This window comes from Gastrolobium bilobum, unplaced genomic scaffold (assembly GCF_033153095.1).
Source record: "Gastrolobium bilobum isolate Gb01-03AN ecotype WA unplaced genomic scaffold, APGP_CSIRO_Gbil_v1 utg26319, whole genome shotgun sequence".
NCBI lineage: Eukaryota > Viridiplantae > Streptophyta > Magnoliopsida > Fabales > Fabaceae > Gastrolobium > Gastrolobium bilobum.
In genome coordinates this window covers 292,834-311,471 of record NW_026898644.1, presented here as the reverse complement: position 1 = coordinate 311,471, position 18,638 = coordinate 292,834, and the positions used below count along the sequence as shown (strand labels likewise).

At 33.8% G+C, this 18,638-nt stretch overlaps 3 protein-coding genes across 4 annotated transcripts; 2 read left to right on the top strand and 1 right to left on the bottom strand.

The window, feature by feature from the left end:
- The first annotated feature begins 1,310 nt into the window (after positions 1 to 1,310).
- LOC133317988 (homeobox-leucine zipper protein HAT3-like) lies at positions 1,311 to 3,582 on the top strand. Its single transcript, XM_061519911.1, has 4 exons — positions 1,311 to 1,458; positions 2,002 to 2,312; positions 2,414 to 2,493; positions 3,243 to 3,582. The coding sequence occupies exons 1-4, from the start codon at positions 1,311 to 1,313 to the stop codon at positions 3,580 to 3,582; spliced, it is 879 nt and encodes a 292-aa protein (XP_061375895.1).
- Positions 3,583 to 7,564: 3,982 nt separating this feature from the next.
- On the top strand, positions 7,565 to 10,565 carry LOC133317987 (uncharacterized). Its single transcript, XM_061519910.1, has one exon. It carries the CDS (start codon positions 7,565 to 7,567, stop codon positions 10,397 to 10,399), a length of 2,835 nt encoding a protein of 944 aa, XP_061375894.1. The 3' UTR covers positions 10,400 to 10,565.
- A 2,415-nt stretch (positions 10,566 to 12,980) lies between these two features.
- On the bottom strand, positions 12,981 to 16,588 carry LOC133317977 (cationic amino acid transporter 9, chloroplastic). Of its 2 annotated transcripts, XM_061519896.1 has the most exons (8): positions 16,315 to 16,588; positions 15,646 to 16,052; positions 15,377 to 15,553; positions 14,798 to 15,022; positions 14,527 to 14,703; positions 14,012 to 14,239; positions 13,531 to 13,620; positions 12,981 to 13,409 (listed from the first exon to the last, which is right to left on the bottom strand). In XM_061519896.1, the coding sequence occupies exons 1-8, from the start codon at positions 16,547 to 16,549 to the stop codon at positions 13,266 to 13,268; spliced, it is 1,683 nt and encodes a 560-aa protein (XP_061375880.1). In that variant the 5' UTR covers positions 16,550 to 16,588; the 3' UTR covers positions 12,981 to 13,265. The 2 variants fall into 2 exon arrangements, with proteins under 2 accessions (XP_061375880.1, XP_061375881.1); XM_061519897.1 differs by lacking the exons at positions 12,981 to 13,409; positions 13,531 to 13,620 and adding an exon at positions 13,631 to 13,832.
- Between the last annotated feature and the right edge of the window lie 2,050 nt (positions 16,589 to 18,638).

Below are 18,638 nucleotides of genomic sequence, written 5' to 3'. Positions count from 1 at the left end.
ATTCTTATTCAGAAAAGTTGATTTAATTTAATTAATAATTAATAAATCTTTGAAAACAAAAGGAAATAGGCATGGGAAGAAGTATTCTTTAAACAAAAAAAAAAAAAAAAATCCATTGAAATTACCAGTTTACCCTAAGTTGTAACCTATCATCATTCACTCTGCTCCCTGACAATCAACCCCACGCTCGAATGATCTTCACGCGCCACACCACTGCTCTTTCGCCTTGTGATTGGGGCTGCATGCCACTGAAAATTCATGTCAAACGGGCCCCACACCCTCGCAAAATCAGGTACGAGACCCACCTTTGCATAGCCCTGACGAATCTCTCAACTATCATTGTGTCCTTACTTATATTGTAATTTGTAAAATTGATATTATAAATTTGATTTTGGCATACAAATAATTTTTTTTGAATGCAAAATTTTATTTTCAAATTAGTTTGCGTGCTTAATTTCGATAATAGTTTTTTTTATATCAACTCTAATTATTTTTTTTTGAAGAGAATATAATTTTCTTAATATTTTCATGATCTTGACTCTTTAACTTAGTCATGAAGCTAATTTCGAGTTTGGAGTATATTCAAAATTAAAATTTTAAACTTTTTAAATCAACTATGAAACTAATACCGAGTTCAGAACGTGTTCAGAATTAAGAATTTAAATTTCTTTTCAATTCAATATAGCATTGGTAAACTTAACATAAAAATGATTATTTTTTGGCCTTAAATCATAGTTTAAACCCGCTAATCACTCATTATCACATTGATGAGATGATGATGATGATGATTCCAGCACGCCATGTGAAACAAATGCACCTCCTCAAACTCCTGCTATTTCTGGTCAACATTCTTAGTGCGAAAAAGCAGCTGTTTTTATCAACAGAAACTAGTTAAAGCTAATTAAAATCTGTGTCATCAGTTACTTGCTATCTAATCTCTAACACACCCATAAAACTAACCATGGTTAAAATGTAACCAATCTTGGACTTCAAGAATCTAAAAGCATATATTAGCCCATAATCTTTAGAAAATAATAAAAAAACCTAGAATAGCCATATAAGTGATGATTGAGCCAATTTGTCACTCTGACCCAAGTCATAAATAACTCTATGAGTTCACTCTTTTTCTCAATGTAATCTATATATAGTTCCATCCATCAGTTTTTCTACACTGCAAAAAAGCCAAAGGGTGTGTAATCCACATCCACCAAAGACCACTCATTTCCTTCCATTTTGCTCTTTCCCAAATCAGAGAGAGAGAGAGACACACGCATTGGTGATTCTTCTCAGAAAGAAGAAAAGAGATCAAAATGGGTGAGAAAGATGATGTGTTGGGGTTGGGGTTGAGTTTGAGTTTGACCTTGGGAGGATGTGGAGTCAATCACATGCAGAAGCCCCGACAACGTGTTCCTATGAATCAAGATAGGAGTTCCTCGAATTATTTGTTTCAGTTATCTGGTACGAGGTTCCTGTTCCTTCAATCAATTTTTTTCTCACCAATTTTTCTTAGCATATCTCTTCACTCTCAATTCATTCCTTCAATCTTTGCTCTTTAGATTCTTACCAAATCTTTCCCTTTATCTCCAATTTTTCTTTAAAATAACTCTTCAATCTCCATTTAAAATTTAAAAAAAAATGAACATTTTTTTATTTACTCTTTATTTTTCTTTCATATTAAAGCCATATTTATCCTTTTTCCTTTGAAAGTTGCAACCTTTGTTTTCTTTTTTTATGTAAACCATGCAATCAATAACCAAATCCTGATCCTGCCTCTCTTATATTCATATTTAATCAATTGTTTATATAAATTCATCATTTTTATTATTCCCAAGGAGATAAAAAAAATGGTAATTTTCACGAAATATTAAATAATTTTCCACGCTCACATTTCATTCCTTAATCCAAGTACATAAATGCCCTTCGCCATCCTTGTTAATTACACAAACTGCCACTCCCTGACTAAGCTGACTGTTGAAACTCGCATGCAACTGCATGTAGCAGATCGGAGCTCCGAGATGGGGTCGTTCCTCCGAGGAACCGACGTGAATTCAGCGCCGCCGTATACGGCGGCGGATTGTGACGACGACAACGGTGTTTCCTCACCGAACAGCACGATATCGAGCATCAGTGGCGGCAAGCGGAGCGAGAGAGACGACGACAATGCCGCCCCTGCAGCGGAGAGGATGTCGTGTTCGCCGGGGATTGAAGAAGAGGACGGCGGCGGTGACGCCGGTAGGAAGAAGCTGAGGCTGACGAAGGAACAGTCCACGGTGCTGGAAGAAACGTTCAAGGAGCATAACACGCTGAATCCGGTGAGTCGGTGGCACTTGCGTAAGTTCATTGCATGCGTAAGGGTATTTATGTCATTCCACACTGCTAATTTATTTATTTTAAATTAATTTTTCAATAATAGAAACGAAAGCAAGCATTGGCAAAGGAGTTGAATCTGAGACCTAGACAAGTAGAGGTGTGGTTTCAGAACAGAAGAGCGAGGTGAGGTCTATAATTATTATTATTTTTATTGAAATTAAATACAATTAAATTATTTGTTGACCTTATGTTTCTCTAATTGATACGTGATTTCTATTATGTTGAAGCCTATAATTGATGTGCATTAAACAACAAACATAAAAAGTAATATGATTGGAAAGGTGTTAACTTTTTATAAACTATTTGAAAATATATTATATTATTGAATAGTTTGAAAGTTACATTATTTGTAAAAAGAAAACCTGTTATTTTTTGTTTCACAAATTTCAATGTTAAATTTTGAATGAGATGTATATATCTTTAATGGTTGCGTTATTCCTCGTCAACGTTAATTATTATTGTAACTGTTAAATGCATTAATCATAGCAACTTTAAGCATAACTCCAATATGAATAATGGGTTTGACTGCCCCTCCGTTGAGAATGAGCATCAATGACACAATTTATTGATGCTTACGTAACATAAATAATAATAATAAAAATTACGTATGAGACACGTGGACACACACACTCATCAATAGGGGCACAATAATGAAATAACAGTAGTAACAAATTTAGAAGTCAAAGTTTGATATTTAGATTTTGCATTTGTTCATTTTTCATGAGAAACTGCTAAAAATGTTGTGGCAAATGGTACAAAATATGTGGTTTCTGTTGTTATTTTTGCGATTTATGTCAAGCTCCATGGACATTAATTGTTTCATGGTACTAGCTAGGAAGTGAATTCCAATGATTTTGTTTCAATTAATGTAGGACCAAGTCGAAACAGACTGAAGTGGATTATGAATACTTGAAGAGATGTTGTGAGAATCTAACTGAAGAGAATAGGAGGTTGCAAAAGGAAGTTCAAGAGCTAAGGGGATTGAAATTATCCCCTCAAATGTACATGCGTATGAAACCTCCCACCACTCTTACAATGTGCCCTTCATGTGAACGTGTCACTGTCTCATCTGCATCATCATCATCATCTTCTTCTTCTGCCACTCTTCACTCGGTGGTTGCACCAAGTAATGGTAACCTCTTGGGTCTGAACATTCGGCAGCCAGTGCCTGTGAACCCTTGGCCATTTGAAGGCTCAATTCCTAAGCCATAATTGGCCCTTGCAATGTGATGTTCAGAATGGTGTCAATGACATTTTAGTTGCTAGATAGAAATGCATCAAATCAAATGTGAAGGAGAAAGAGAAAAAAAGGGGAAATAATTAATTGCAATGAAATACTTATTTGTGGTTTATTAGAACTCAAGGATATGACTTAGGATAACTCTTCAGTGAAGGATTGTTCTATTGTGTCTGGTATACGTTTTAGTCAACTTTAAAATCTGTATAGGGTGGGATATGTTACCAGTGGGGTATGGTTTGATATGATGAATAGATGAATAGTACAAGCTTTTATTAGTTTAGACTTCAAAAAGATGAGAAAGAGAATATTCCGAAGTATATGTGATGTTCTCATTAGATTTTGATGCCACTTTGTGCAGATTAGAGGGAGGGACAGGGGAAGATGGTTTTAACATAATTTGATCTCTCAATTAAAAAATGTTTGGCCTATCTTTGCTTATTAGAGCACTGCAAATGTAAATAAAAATCAATAATATTTTGTTCTAATTCTCATTGTTTTTTTTCCTTTGGGATCTATGCATGCATACTAGAAAATTGGATATTATGAGTCAGACTGTGGGACTTAGGTTGCTTTTATAATTTGGTGCTTGATTCTGTTTTAAAATTGGATATTCATTTAGCAGGGTCGCAAAGAAGGGTATGTGACTGTTAAAAAAATAAAAAAGAACCGTTAATTAATAGTACGAATTATGATTTGAATTACTACTAACTGCATTTTTTTTTTTTTTTGTAAATACTACTAACTGCATTTTTGTTAAACAACTTTAATTATTTCTTTGAGACGAATTAAAAAAAAATTAATAGTACAAATTAGGATTTGAAATACTTGCGGCTGTCATTAGTATTTTTATTAAATAAAAAATAATCAAATAAATTAGGGATCATAATGCTTTTAAATATGCAACGAAAAATTAAATAATTAATATTACAAAATTTTCCTTACAGAAATAAAAAATAACAATTAAATATAAAAAAAAAATTCATGAAAATTATCTCGAAAATCCAAAGAAATAAAGGTGTTTGTTGTAAAACATGAGCCTTGCTCAAAACGCTGATTCTAAAAATTTGATCAACTTTAAGTTCATTCTGAAATGGTCATGCTAGGTACATCACATTGACGGAGTTCCCTCTCTTGTTTTTCTTTTGTTTTTTGCTTTTTACATACTTGGGGTGATGCTAATTGTGTTGGTCAAGTGTATACTGAAATTGTCTTTATGTGCTATACTTGAAAAAAAAAAAAAATTTGATCCAATGGGATCTTTTTGGCGCAGGAAGGCTGATAGGAAAATAATGTGATAATGGGAGAAGTTTAAGAATTTTGGTTTGTAGAGAAAAGGGATCTCTTTGGTTTGTGGGTTGCTAATATGGTATAATTATTAATTACCTTAGTGAAATAAAAGTAGTGTTATATATGTAGGAATACACTTTGTCTATTTATCTGTAAATAGACACCATTCAAATGCATATGCACTAATGCACATCTGACATCAATCCCATTATAATAACTAATTCAACAACTTAAAAGCAATTAATAGATTGTTTGTTTTAGATTCATTTTAACGCAACCGTGTGTTGTGTACCATTTTTTACGATACATTCAGCAAAATATTTCCTTAATTCTCTGAGTCGCTTGTCTGCTTTTACCAAAAATTAAGTGCTTATTTATTTAAAATTTTCCTTAACACGAACTAAATTTAAGAAAAAGGAAGATTTATTTGCTTCTATGCATCTTCGGATATATGCCTATTTAGATCACAATTATGTGAATTATACTGAACGCCATTTTAAGATGGGTAGAATCTCAAACAAACATATTGTAAATTAAACATGAAGTTGTCACTCTAAATTGCAGCTTTATTACAATGATTAATTCAGCAGGTTCGAGCAACAACAAGAAAGTTCCAATCAGTCACTCTAAATTGCTTTTCTGTTAGATTTTTTTTTCTCTAGATAGTTAGTGAAGATAAAAGTCTGCTTTTATCTTCAATTGTAGAGAGTTACATTGTTAGGTTAAAATAGCATTTTACCGCGATATCAAAGTCAATGTTATCATGAGATCATAAATTCAATCTTCACACTCTATTTTAATAATTAAATAATTACATATTGTGAAATTTATTAATTTTAATACAGGCCAGGTGTATTATTCACTCTTCAAATTTAATGGATTTTACATGAGAGGATATGCTAGAGAAATATAAAAACTATTTAATAAGGTATTTACTTACCGACTTAAGTTGTTAGGTTAAATTGATTGCTTTACAAGGTAGTTATAGAATATAAGTAAAAAATTGGTCCATCATATTCCATAACCATATCCATGATAGCAGAAGTTATTTAAGGAATGTGTGTTATAATTTAAATGTTTCTATCGAATTACATATACACCATCTAAGCGACGAGAGTAGGTACTCTGTTACTAAAAAAGGAGAAAAAAAACATGGAAGGAAGTAATTATAAAAATAGGAGTGGTCTAAATTTTTATTTTTATTTTTATATTTGGTAAGGATATACTGAGTGATTGATATATCCATAATATTAAAAATATTTTTGGCACCTAAAAACCAATATTCGGAATGGAACATAACAATGGCACGAGGAATTTATAATCCTATCTTATTTCAAATTTAATCTAATTATTTTATTATTTAAGCATATAATTAGATCATCAAAATTTTTAGTCTTTCGTTAACATGTTTCTATATCCCTAAGTTCTGAGGCCTAAAGTTGGGAAATTTTTTAAAGGAGAAGGATATTGTGACAACCAAGTCCTGTTACTATCAAGTGACTACCAATCAATCTTACCGTTAGATCGATTATATTGATCTAACGGTTATATTTATTTCCATCTTTGTATGGTCATGATTCTCCAAATTTAATACATTATATTTATTTTCACCTTTGTATGGTCATGATTTTTCATATTTAATGCTTTCACTTTAAATATGAAGAATCATGACCATACAAAGATGGAAATAAATATAACCGTTGGATCAACATAATCGATCTAACGGTGAGATTGATTGGTAGTCACTTGGTTGTCAGAATATCTTTCCCTTTTTTTAAATACCAAGGATGTACAAAATTCGGTACACCGTTTAAATAGTTTTTATTTTATTTATTTTTTTATTTTATTTTATTTTATTTTGTGTCCATATTACTTTCTAACTTGGGAAAGGGGAGTAGCTACGACGGTGACAGCGTTCCCATTTGGTAGGTTTTTGGGCTTGGCAATAATGTTTGGTTGCCACTGTTGCTACCTGACATGTTTGTTCGGTAAGACATTACTTTAACTGGTCTCAAAATCAGTGTTGATAGATGCAGCATTCCTTGACCTAGTTATAACAATCTCTCTCTAATCTAAAACCATTATTTATAAAAGCATTTACATGTAATCTTGATGAACACAGTCATCCGGCTTGAAATTGTTACGTGCCATAACTGTTATGGCATGATATCCAACACCAAATAGATGTCCACTTATCACCTAATTTCTTATTCTCCAAAAGTCCTTGAACATAATGTCACAATTTATTAATAGGAGTGCCAACTGCTAAGTGCAAAGATAAGGTTCTGAGACATTGTGGTAGCCATAGGGATTCTTTTCTCCATCACTTTACTCATTCAAGCACAATGTATTGGGTTGGGCTTGTAATGGCCCAACATTTCTAAAACCTAAGATAACATTTCCATAGATGGTACAACTCAAACACAAAAAAGGGTAATTATGTCATTCAAGTAAAAAAAAAAAAAAGTAATGATTGATAATGACACCTTTGAATTCTGCCCCACTTATTTTGGGCAATTACCTTAATCTTGTTTTGCCTTCCCATGTTTGTTGCTGTTTCCTAGATGTACTTTTCCATTCCTTGTCCTCAAAGTCTTCTTTTCTTCTTTCCCCATCTCAAACAAAACCCAACCACACCACTGAGGAGGAGACTAACCCAGTTCATCAATGGCGGATTCTGGTACTTACACCAAACCCCATTTACCATTTTCTGAGTTCAGCTCACGGATCCAACCAAAACCCATCAACCAAGGTAAGTCTTGCTCAGGTTTCCTCTTCAAATATCTCTTCTTGGCTCTATTTATCATTGCTATTCCACTGTTTCCTTCACAAGCTCCAGACTTTGTGAGCCAAACCATACTCCCTAAGTTCTGGGAGCTTCTCCACCTTCTCTTCATTGGCATTGCTGTGGCCTATGGTCTGTTTAGTAGAAGAAATGCAGAACTAGAAACACACGTAGAAACTCACTCTAGTGCTGATAGTACACCTAGTTATGTGTCCAAAATGTTTCCTTCTTCCACGATTTTTGGTGATGGGTGTGAAAATCCATCTGGGTTTGATGAGAAGAGGATGATGCATTGTTGGAATCCTCAATACTTTGATGGGGAGCCAGGGGCTGTGTGCTCCAATGGGGGTACTGTTGGTGTTTTTGATGAACAGTACAAAACCCAATTGCCCATTTCTGAAGATAATTTTGGTTATTCTGTTAGATGTGATGGAACCAATATGGTTCAAGCTTGGAATTCTGAGTACTATCATAGCGAGCCTGTGGTTGTTGTTGCTCAACCATACTACACCACTGGTGAATGTGGTGAGGTTGTTGGTTATAAACCTCTAGGACTACCGGTTCGCAGTTTAAGGTCGTTTTCAAGAGAAGTAGATAGTCCTAAATATATCAATGATAGCGATTCTAGTTCTGGTTCAAGGGGTTCATCTAAGAGCTCAGGTAAGAACAGAGATAGGGAATTTCGGGATCTGGGTCCTTCCAATTTGGAGAAAAAATTTAATGATGCCGCTGCTGTTGGTGGATCAGCTTCCCCGATTCCATGGCATGCAAGGTCTAGAAGTATGGAAAGGGAGAGAAGACATGGCAATGTTACCCATCCTTCACATTTTAGGCCTCTCTCAGTTGATGAAACTAAATTTGAAGCACTTGGTTCAAGGTCTTTACAGTCTACAACATCTTTCTCTTCCCACCCCAGTATGTATTCTTCCTTGGATTCAAATTCATCAGATTATATGAACTTTCAAGAGGTAGAAATGAGACAAAAGGAAGCTTCCTATGTGCCTACTCCAGAAAAGATGAATTTCCAAGAGGAAGATATGGGACAAAAGATGACTTCCTATGTGCCTACTCCGGAAAAGATGAATTTCCAAGAGGAAGATATGGGACAAAAGATGACTTCCTATCTGCCTACTCCGGAAAAGATGAATTTCCAAGAGGAAGATATGGGACAAAAGATGACTTCCTATGTGCCTGCTTCAGAAAATATGAATTTCCAAGACGAAGATATGGGACAAAGGAAGACTTCCTATGTGCCTGCTTCTGAAAATGCAAATTTCCAAGGGATAGATTTGGGAAAGAAGGTTTCTCAGGGATCTTCTTCAAGAAATAGAAGGATGGCAACTAGAGGAAAATATGCTGCTGTGTCTCTTCCTTCACATTTCAGGCCAATGTCAGTTGATGAAACTCAATTTGAATCACTTGGTTCGCAGTCTTTCCAGTCTATGGGATCTTTCTCTTCCCACACGAGAATGTATTCTTCCTTGGATTCGATTCCATCAGATAATATGAACTTCCAAGAGGAAGATATGGGACAAAAGAACACTTCGCATGTTCATACTTCAGAAAATATGAATTTCCAGGAGCAAGATATGGGACACAAGGAGATTTCCTATGTGCATGCTTCAGAAAATGTGAATTTCCAAGATGAAGATATGGAACAAAAGAAGACTTCCTATGTGCCTGCTTCAGAAAGTAAGAATTTCCAAGAGGTGGATCTGCAAAAGAAGATTTCCCAGGTGTCTTCTTCTAGAAATAGAAGGATGGAAACTAAAGGAAAATATGCTGCCGTTTCTCATCCTTCACATTTCAGGCCAATGTCAGTTGACGAAACTCAATTTGAATCTCTCAGTTCACGGTCTTTCCAGTCTATGCGATCTTTCTCATCTCAGACGAGTTTATGTTCTTCTGTAGACTCTGTTAAATCAGAAAATTTGAACTCTCTGAAGGAAGATTCAGGGGAAAAGAAGAGCTCGCGTGGATCTTTTTCTTCAAGTTCACCATCACCTCCGGCTAGAAGGAATGGGGAAACTTCGTTGCAACCTTTTCAAGCTTGTGGATATAATAATGGTTCCGTGCTCCAGGATGACATAAGGAGTAGTCTGAATGATGACTTGAGGGGTTTAAATGGTATTGGAGGTGAGGATCCACCAGACAACAAAGAGTCAGGGATGCATGCTTTGCAGTCAGACTCAGAAAAGCCTGCAAGCCTAGCAAAAGCTCCATCAAGGGGAAAATCAGTTAGAACAAGAAGATCCAGTGGACCGACTTCAATTACAATGAGGATAGGAGAAATATCTATCAAGCAAATTGATGAAAAGGTTGAAAAGAAGCCTAATAATGTTGAATCAGTATTGAGAAAAGATAAAATGAAAAGTGGAGAAACAGATCGTCTATTGAAAGGAATCAGTAAGAAAACTCTGGATTCTTATTGTCCCAAGCCTGAGGTTACATTTTCCAGTTATTGTAAAGGAGATAAACTAGAACCATCCAAGAATGTGTCTACAGAAGACTCCAATATCGAGCTTGAGAATATTCAGGTGAGCTCAGATGAAGAAGATAGGGTGTCTGAATGTGTCAATGATTCAGGACTGGATTCTGAGGTGGATAAAAAAGCTAGTGAATTTATAGCCAAGTTCAAAGCACAGATTAGGCTTCAAAAAATGGGATCGATTGAAAGATCAAAAGGGCAGAAGATCATTGGAAACAATATTGGGTGATTTGTAAACTGTTGTACTCCAATAGTTTCTACAAGGATGGATATGAAGTTCATTAGAGGTCTTATAATTTTATGTCCCATTGAGCTTTCTTCATTTTAGGAGATTTGGTTTTCATTTTATGCTTTTGTATAACCGATGAAGTTCAAATTCTGTTATTTTGTGGCAGCAGATCTTCCACATATTATTTTTACATACAACAAAATATCTCTGAATATTGCTTTCGGTGCTGCTGTTTCTTTCTCATGTTTAAAATTCACCATTCGTATTTTTTGTGTTTCTGCAACATAATTAGGTAAGAATCTGGACACGAGGTGGTCCTGCAAAAAAAAATAAAAAAATACTCTCAATTAAATCCCGACTAACAAAAATGAAATGAGAGCAATCCTTGCATGTAATCTTATCCTTACATATTTATAAAGAAGTTATTTCCCATATTTAAACCTTTGACCTTTTAATCACAAGGGAGCAATTTTACCATTACTCAAAGCTCGCTCTCTTGAAATGATCCTAGAAACAAGTGGAAAAAAAATATTTCTGAACACATCTTATTAGATTATTTACAGGTGCAGCTAACTGTTTTGTTTCATGTAGTTGTCCCTCTCTTGAACTGCTGATTTCCTTATAATGTTGTTACTTGTTAGAGATAAAAGTTTTGGAAAAACTGTTCAGTTTTTAATTATGTAGTTGCCCAACACACACGTTTACACCTACTGAATCATCTTGATTACAGGAAACTGAAAATTTCAGTTTAAAATCATATTTAGACAGAGAGAGTTAATTATTTATGTTAATATTTATTTCCATGACATTCTATGCAGCATTTCCAGTTCACCATGCAAGTTAAACCTGTTTCTGACAGAAACATTACCAAAATTGGCTAATTATGCATTTGACTCCCCTGGTGCACACACACATCAACAGTTATGGAATCATTACGAGCTATATGATTGCCCAATACTCATCAGGCACTTTTTCATTATAAAACCTAGTTTTTGTCTATTTACTTAACAATTTAAACTTTTAGTAGTTAATTTCTGACATAATAGTAAAACTTCTATGACCAAGTGGTACAGTGTTCATGTGCATGGTCTACACTTATGGTTTTATGGGAGGAGGCAGAACCAATTGTGTCATTACCTAACATTTTAAGCTTTAGGAGGGATGGTCCTTGATAAATCTTGATGAGGTTGGTCTTGATATATATATGTATGTCTGTCTCTCTTCTTTAAGATGAATCATAAATCATGTTGTAATATGAAATATTTATTCAGCAAGTAGAAAGATTTGAGTTTTCACTATAGAAAGAAGGTGACTTGAGTAAGAGGAGATGGGAAAGGAGAAAGGGGAAAGTGAGGCAAAGGAGGGAGATGGAAGACCCTTTTTCCCATTTATTCCAAACAGACACTTAGAAGATTAGCATATTGGGTATTGCTTGGAAGGAAAAGGCAAGATTCCACTAGCATATTTATAAAATAAAGAAATTTGTGATGGATTATAAAGCTGAAGTTTAATGAGTGTCAAAGTTATTCTTCAGATACAGCAAGCCATTTAATGTGTGGAATTTTCTTTAATTTATGCAAATTCTTCAAAAAGTAGGTGCCTCTTCTTGTTTTGTGATTCATGTAAATCCTATAGAAGGAAAAGTTTTTATTTGACTGAAATGAAGAAAGAAATTATCATTTTTTTTTTTAAAGAAAGTTTATTTCAATTTGCAGGATAGCAATGTGAGTATGAAAGGGGGGTGTTATTGTCAACATTTTTTTAATATAAATATGGATAATATTTTTTTCATATTGTATGAGATAAATTATCCTATGCAACACATAAAAAAGTGTATGAACTCACTAAGGAGAAAAAAAAAAGTGTCATATCTATTATTTTGTGTATTGTATGAGATAATTTATCTAGTGCAAAATAAAAAATGCATTTTCCTATAAATATAAAAAGGTGATGTGGTCATAAGCCATACTTAAATTACATTTTAACAAGTTATCCAAAAAAAAAATTACATTTTAACAATTATTCCATATATTGCACTAGTACTTCTGAATTTAAATAAAATACCATAATATAAAAGAAAAGATTTTTTACTTACCAAAAAATAGATTTTTTAAAATAAATAAATTATAAAACAAATATTCATAATTTATTTGAATAAAATTTAAAACATATATTAAAAGAAAAATATTTAAAACATTAAAAAAAAATATATGCAAAATCAATTTTAAAAATTCAAATTTAAATTAAAAATGTTAAAAAATGATAAAATTTAAACTCCAATTTAATATATAAGAATAAATTGACAATTATCATTAACGTTCAAAATTGTAATTTTGATCTGTCGGGATTCTGATTTCAATTATAATTCTCCTAAATCCGAAATCAACTATGAATTTTAAACTTTACATGTGAAACAAAGAGAATTAAAATTATTCACCAAAAAAAAATAGAATTAAAATTATAAAATGCATGGAAATTTTATTGTTTAGAGAACTAATCAGAATTTATTAAAAAGTAATATATAAATAAAATAATATAATAGTAAAATTAAAACTTTATACATGGAATTTTTTTATGGAGCTTCTTTATATACAAAATGATAAGCCTAAACACATCCAAAAGTTTCAACTTAATATTCACACATTAAAATGGTAAATGATACAATTTTTTTATCCAACCTATATAACAAGACAGAATATTGACTCATCGAAGTAAGATAATATTTTTAGCTATTCTCTTTTTTCATCAAATACAATCATTTTCCCTTTTACGTTAAATACTCCCAGTTCACTTTGGGCTTTCCCATTTCTTTCGCTTAATTCGCCATGCTTATTCTTTTTAGACCTGATAATATTGAACAGATAACTCATAGAGCTTCTTCCCCTGGTGCCTCGTGATAAATGGTATTCTCTTCTGCACTGGGGTCAGCATGATACTGGCCATATATTGCATAAACACCAACCATAACAACACTAAGAATCACAAATCTCACCCATGCTTCATGATGTAACTGTATACAGAAAGTCATCATTATTTGCCAGTTTTGATGTATAAATAATCAACTTTAATCTTTTTTAAAAAAAAAGTATTATTTTGGCCAAATTTTCAAAAAGGAGAGATCATGGGCATACCTGGCCAAATAAGAACAAGTTAAAAAAGATGCATATACTTGGTAGAACGGGAACCCAAGGGCAAGAAAATCCTGGTGCATCTGCATAAGCCTGAAAAGTAAAATGATAGTACAGAATATAATTAATGAGAGAAATGAAGATTAACATGCAACACATTAATGAATTTCACAAATTTTAATGTGATGAAGCGCGAGAAGCATAGCAGAATTGTTGACCTTGAGATTTCTTTTCCGTTTGGAGTTTTTGACACATTCAACCCACATTGTGTTTGCTGCTTTTTTGTATGATCCAGGAAAAGAAGGCTACAAATAATTCCATTTTACTTTCCCTCTTCTACTAATGATAAGATTCAATTAAAACTATCTGTTTCTGACTTTGATTAGTATTCTATACCGTGTCCAAGAACAAAATGGGAATTTTTTAACAGTCATGATACAACTTTAGGCAACAAGCAATTAATAAAATATAAAATAACACTCACCTGACGGAAAAGAAGAGCAGCAGAAGCACCAGCTGCGATAACTATAGCCAGAATCAGAAAAATAGGGGAAGCATCATAACGGAATAAGAGCCCTGCAGCAAATCCAGTAACAGCAACAGCAATGAGGCAAATTACACCTTCCTGCCTGGATGAAGATGATACTTGACTATTTCTCTTATCCTTCCAGCGAAGAACAACAACACATGCTGAGACAACTGAATAGCCAGTCTGAAATAAGAAAAAAAATATCATGTGAGGGGCATTAACTAAGAATATTTACAAACACTAGTCAATTATTAAGTATACTTTTGTCAAGGTACAGTAGGTGGTATTATTCCCTAAACGGAATAGGCCATCTGAACACATTAAATTATCAGAGTACTGCATCCAATATAAAGAGGCATACCCATAGAGCAAGACACCACCTTTCCTATGTCACACATACTATGTAATACAAGATAGATGCATAGATTTTGTTGACAACCTCTACCATGAAATTAGAAATCAACTCTTACCAGCGTACCAACAGAAAGAATGTGTGAGAGCATGCGCACATTCAATAGCCCAGCCAAAACACTGGCAACAATGCCAACCCAGACCTGAGAATGAATAGGGGTGTGGCGTTTCGAGTGAACTTTAGCAAATATCGAGGGGAGTAAACCATCCCTGCCAAGCCCAAGATATAACCGAGACTGCTCATCAGAAACATCCCATCATATACATTAGCACATGCGACAAGGCACATCAATCAATTACATCATAATTCAGATTTCAGAAGTGATTCACCTGAACGTAGAGTCCAACTAGCAGTGTTGTTGTAAGTCCAGCAACAGCACCAATGCTAATCAGAATAGAAACAAATTTCAATCCCTTAGATGTAAAAGCTTCAGCCAAAGGAGCATCTTCTCCAAGAAGCGTGTATGGAACCATTCCAGTAATCACTAAGCATACTCCAATGTACAATGCAATACATATTAAGAGGCTTCCCATTATGCCTACTGGCAAATCCCGCTGAAATATCAGAAATAAGAAAGATGAATAATATGGTGAACTAATTCGTAAGAATAGAAAGTGGAGTAAAAGTGTAAAACTTAGAATGGAAAGCATGACATTTAATTAGCCACAGCAGATGAATATATTATTGTGGGATAGCTTCTGTTTCACGATCATACAGATGTATAAGTGCATTTACAAAATGACCTGAAGTTAATTAATAACTATGTTGGTAACTGTAACTAAATCCACATATTCACTATTTTCTTCTAACATAATTAATGGCATAGTACCCGCAAAAGATACATGAGATAATAGATGTGGCATCCGGCAAATTCATAAACAATTGGAGCAATCTTCCACATAATATACCTGTGGCCTCTTAGATTCTTCAGCAGAATTGGCAACTGCATCAAATCCAACATACGCAAAGAATACTACGGTAGCTCCGGTAAATATGCTTTTTGCACCATTTGGAACAAAGGGAGACCAGTTGGAAACATCAACCTCAAAAGCTCCAGCAAAAATGACAACGATAACAATGACAACCTGCAACAAACAGAAAAACAACTTCTGATTCTGTTCTCACATAAACCCCAGCATTAATGCAATGCTTGGTAACTGGTACGATGGAAAGGAACCTTGGTCACTGTCATAAAGGAATTCACAGCTGATGATTCTTGAACACCCAAACAGAGAATTAAGGTAAGAAGAATTAAGAGAACTGGAGCCAAGACATTGATGGATAGAACGTCTCCAATATTTTGGCCATGTCCAATCCATTTCGGAATGCTATCTTTGAAAACAGGGAAAAGCTCTAGGATCGATACTACATAACCTGCTAGGCTTCTTGCTATGCTAGCTGCCCCAATATGATAGTCAAGCATTAATTGCGCAAAAACAAGAAAAGCTGTAAGTTCATTAAAAGCTGTATATGAATATAAATATGCTCCTCCAACAACAGCAGGAAAACGAGAAGAAAGCTCAGCATAACAGAGTGCATTTATAACACATGATGCTCCCGCAAGTATAAAACATATTGTTACTCCTGCATCACATAAACAAACCATGAATAAGCTACTAAGTAATTCCAATGTTAACTAGCACCTCCAATATTAGGGTTACATTAATAGAGCTTTCTTTCACATTTTTGCAATAATAATTCAAGAATAAACAATCGACAAAAACTTAACAAACTGCAAGTATGATAATTTTCGATTAAAACAACAACTCTTTCATTTCAATCTTCTAAATAAATAAGCTACAGCATGACCAGATAATCAACGTGAGCTGCATGAATTGAAGCATACCGGGACCGGCGTCGTGGGCGACGGTACCGGTGATGACGAAGATGCCGGCGCCGATGGAGGCGCCGACCCCGAGGAGGACGAGGTCGAGGACGCCGAGACGGCGGGAGAGGCCCCGGCCGGAGCTGTCACGGGCGGCCTTCTCTGCTGGCGTAACGAGGCGCTTAGATCGGAGCGCCGATGACCAGAAACGGGAGCAACAAGAAGAAGAAGAGGAAGAAGAAGCCTCCATTCCCATTGTGATGGAGGAATCAGAAAGAGACAAAAGAGTGAATGAATGAAGCTGAAAAACGAGGTCAAATTGCAATTTGCATAATTATCGTATATTTATAGATTTTGGGCGAATCTGCAACTTGTATCCAAACACCATGTTACACGTAGTGCTATAATCTTGTGTGTTTGGAGTGTCAAATTATGGGAATGGACGAGTCAAATTATGTGTGCTATACTCTTGCGATCGACAGGGTTGTACAAATTAATTATGTACTCTAAATTACATTATCTATTTTTAGAAAAATATTAGATTATACTATGTTTTTTGAGATTACATAGTATAATTTATAAAAATTTATAAAAAAAAATATGTAAATAAATTCTTCCTCGTCTTGTCTATCTCTTTTATTATTAATGATAATTGGATTCCACTTATTTAATATATCTTAGTAAACACGAAAATTTCCTTTAATTAAATTATGTAAAATTTTAACGTGAGTCTAATTCCCTTAAATTATACATGCATATCTTAGTCTAAGATTTGTTTTTGTTTTTTCTTATTAACACTTACACACTATTATTAGTTTATTATTTTATTGCTGTTGAAATTCATGTCTAAATGATTGTGTCTAGGTTCATTGTACCAGTTTAGTTACATTATCAATCCGCCCTTACGTAGCCTGACAAATTTTCTCTAAAATTCAATAATCCATTTCATTTTTTTTAAAAAAATTAACACTTGAGTTATTTTATATTTAATATTTTTTAAAAATATTTTTATTTCTAAAGGAAATTTTTTAAAACCGTTTTAAGATAATTTTGTGGGGGACGGTTATACTTACCATCGGGTAAGTTTACCACCCTTACAACCAAGGTCATCACCGTCAGATTAGAATTAAATCCAACGGTTCATAATTATCCCTTATCATCCTAATTTTTACTCTCTCATCCCCTCCCTGTCTCTTTCTCTCTCTAGGTTTGGAATTTGCAAGCTTCTCTCTCCAAATTCTTCTCTTCACTCTTGATCGCTCTTCGGAATCACATAAATCTCAGGAACGAACACAACATTTGCAAGCTTCTCTCTCCAAATTCTTCTCTTCACTCTTGATCGCTCTTCGAAATCACATAAATCTCAGGAACGACGAACACAACGCAACTCAATCTGTGTTTATCTCTCTCTTTCACATCTAAGATAAAAGAAAAAATGAAAAAAAAAAAAGAATTTTAATCCTCATAAACACAGTTTTGAAACAATGGATTAGTTGCACAATTTTAATCTCTCTCTTTCTCAAATTCCAAACCTAGAGAGAGAGAAAGACAGAGAAGGGATGGGAGAGTAAAAATTTTATCTCTCTCTTTCGCATCTTAGATTAAAATTTCCTTGACAATGGATTAGCTGCGAAGGAAATTGACCGTGAAGGATTAAAATTTTTGTAACCTAGGTTAAAATTTACGAATGGATTGAAATTATGAATCCTAAACCTAAGTTTTAATCCCAAATTGACATGAATTTTTTTTTACGAATGGGCGGAAGTTCTTCCATCATTGACTGTGAAGATGATGGATTGAAATTACGAATCCCAAACCTAGATTAAAAACTGTTTTGCATCATCACTGGCAGCCACGAGCTTCAAAGAATTTAGAGAGAGGGGTGCAAATCTCAAACCCAGAGAAAGAGGATGAGAGAGAGTAAAAATTAAGGTTATAAGAGATAATTATGAATCGTTGGATTTAATTTTAATCCAATGGTTAGGAGATTGGTGATAAACTTACCTGGTGGTAAGTATAACCGTCCCCAATTTTGTGATATGTATTACTTTTATTTAAATATTTTGTATTCTCTTAATCTCTCCATTAATCGTACCATTTTTGTCTTAAAAGTCAACATAGACTGTTTCTAGTTTCAACTTTCAACGTTCAATAATTTTCTTTTAAATGTTAATATGTATTTAATAATATTAATAATAATTTCTCAAGATAATTTTATCGTATGAAAATATAGATAAGAGATTTAATTTTGGTAAAAAAATCAATATTAATTTTCGGATTTGATTCTTTTTATCAAAAAATCGTTTCTTTTTTAGAGCTTCATAAATATATTTTTTTAAATACAA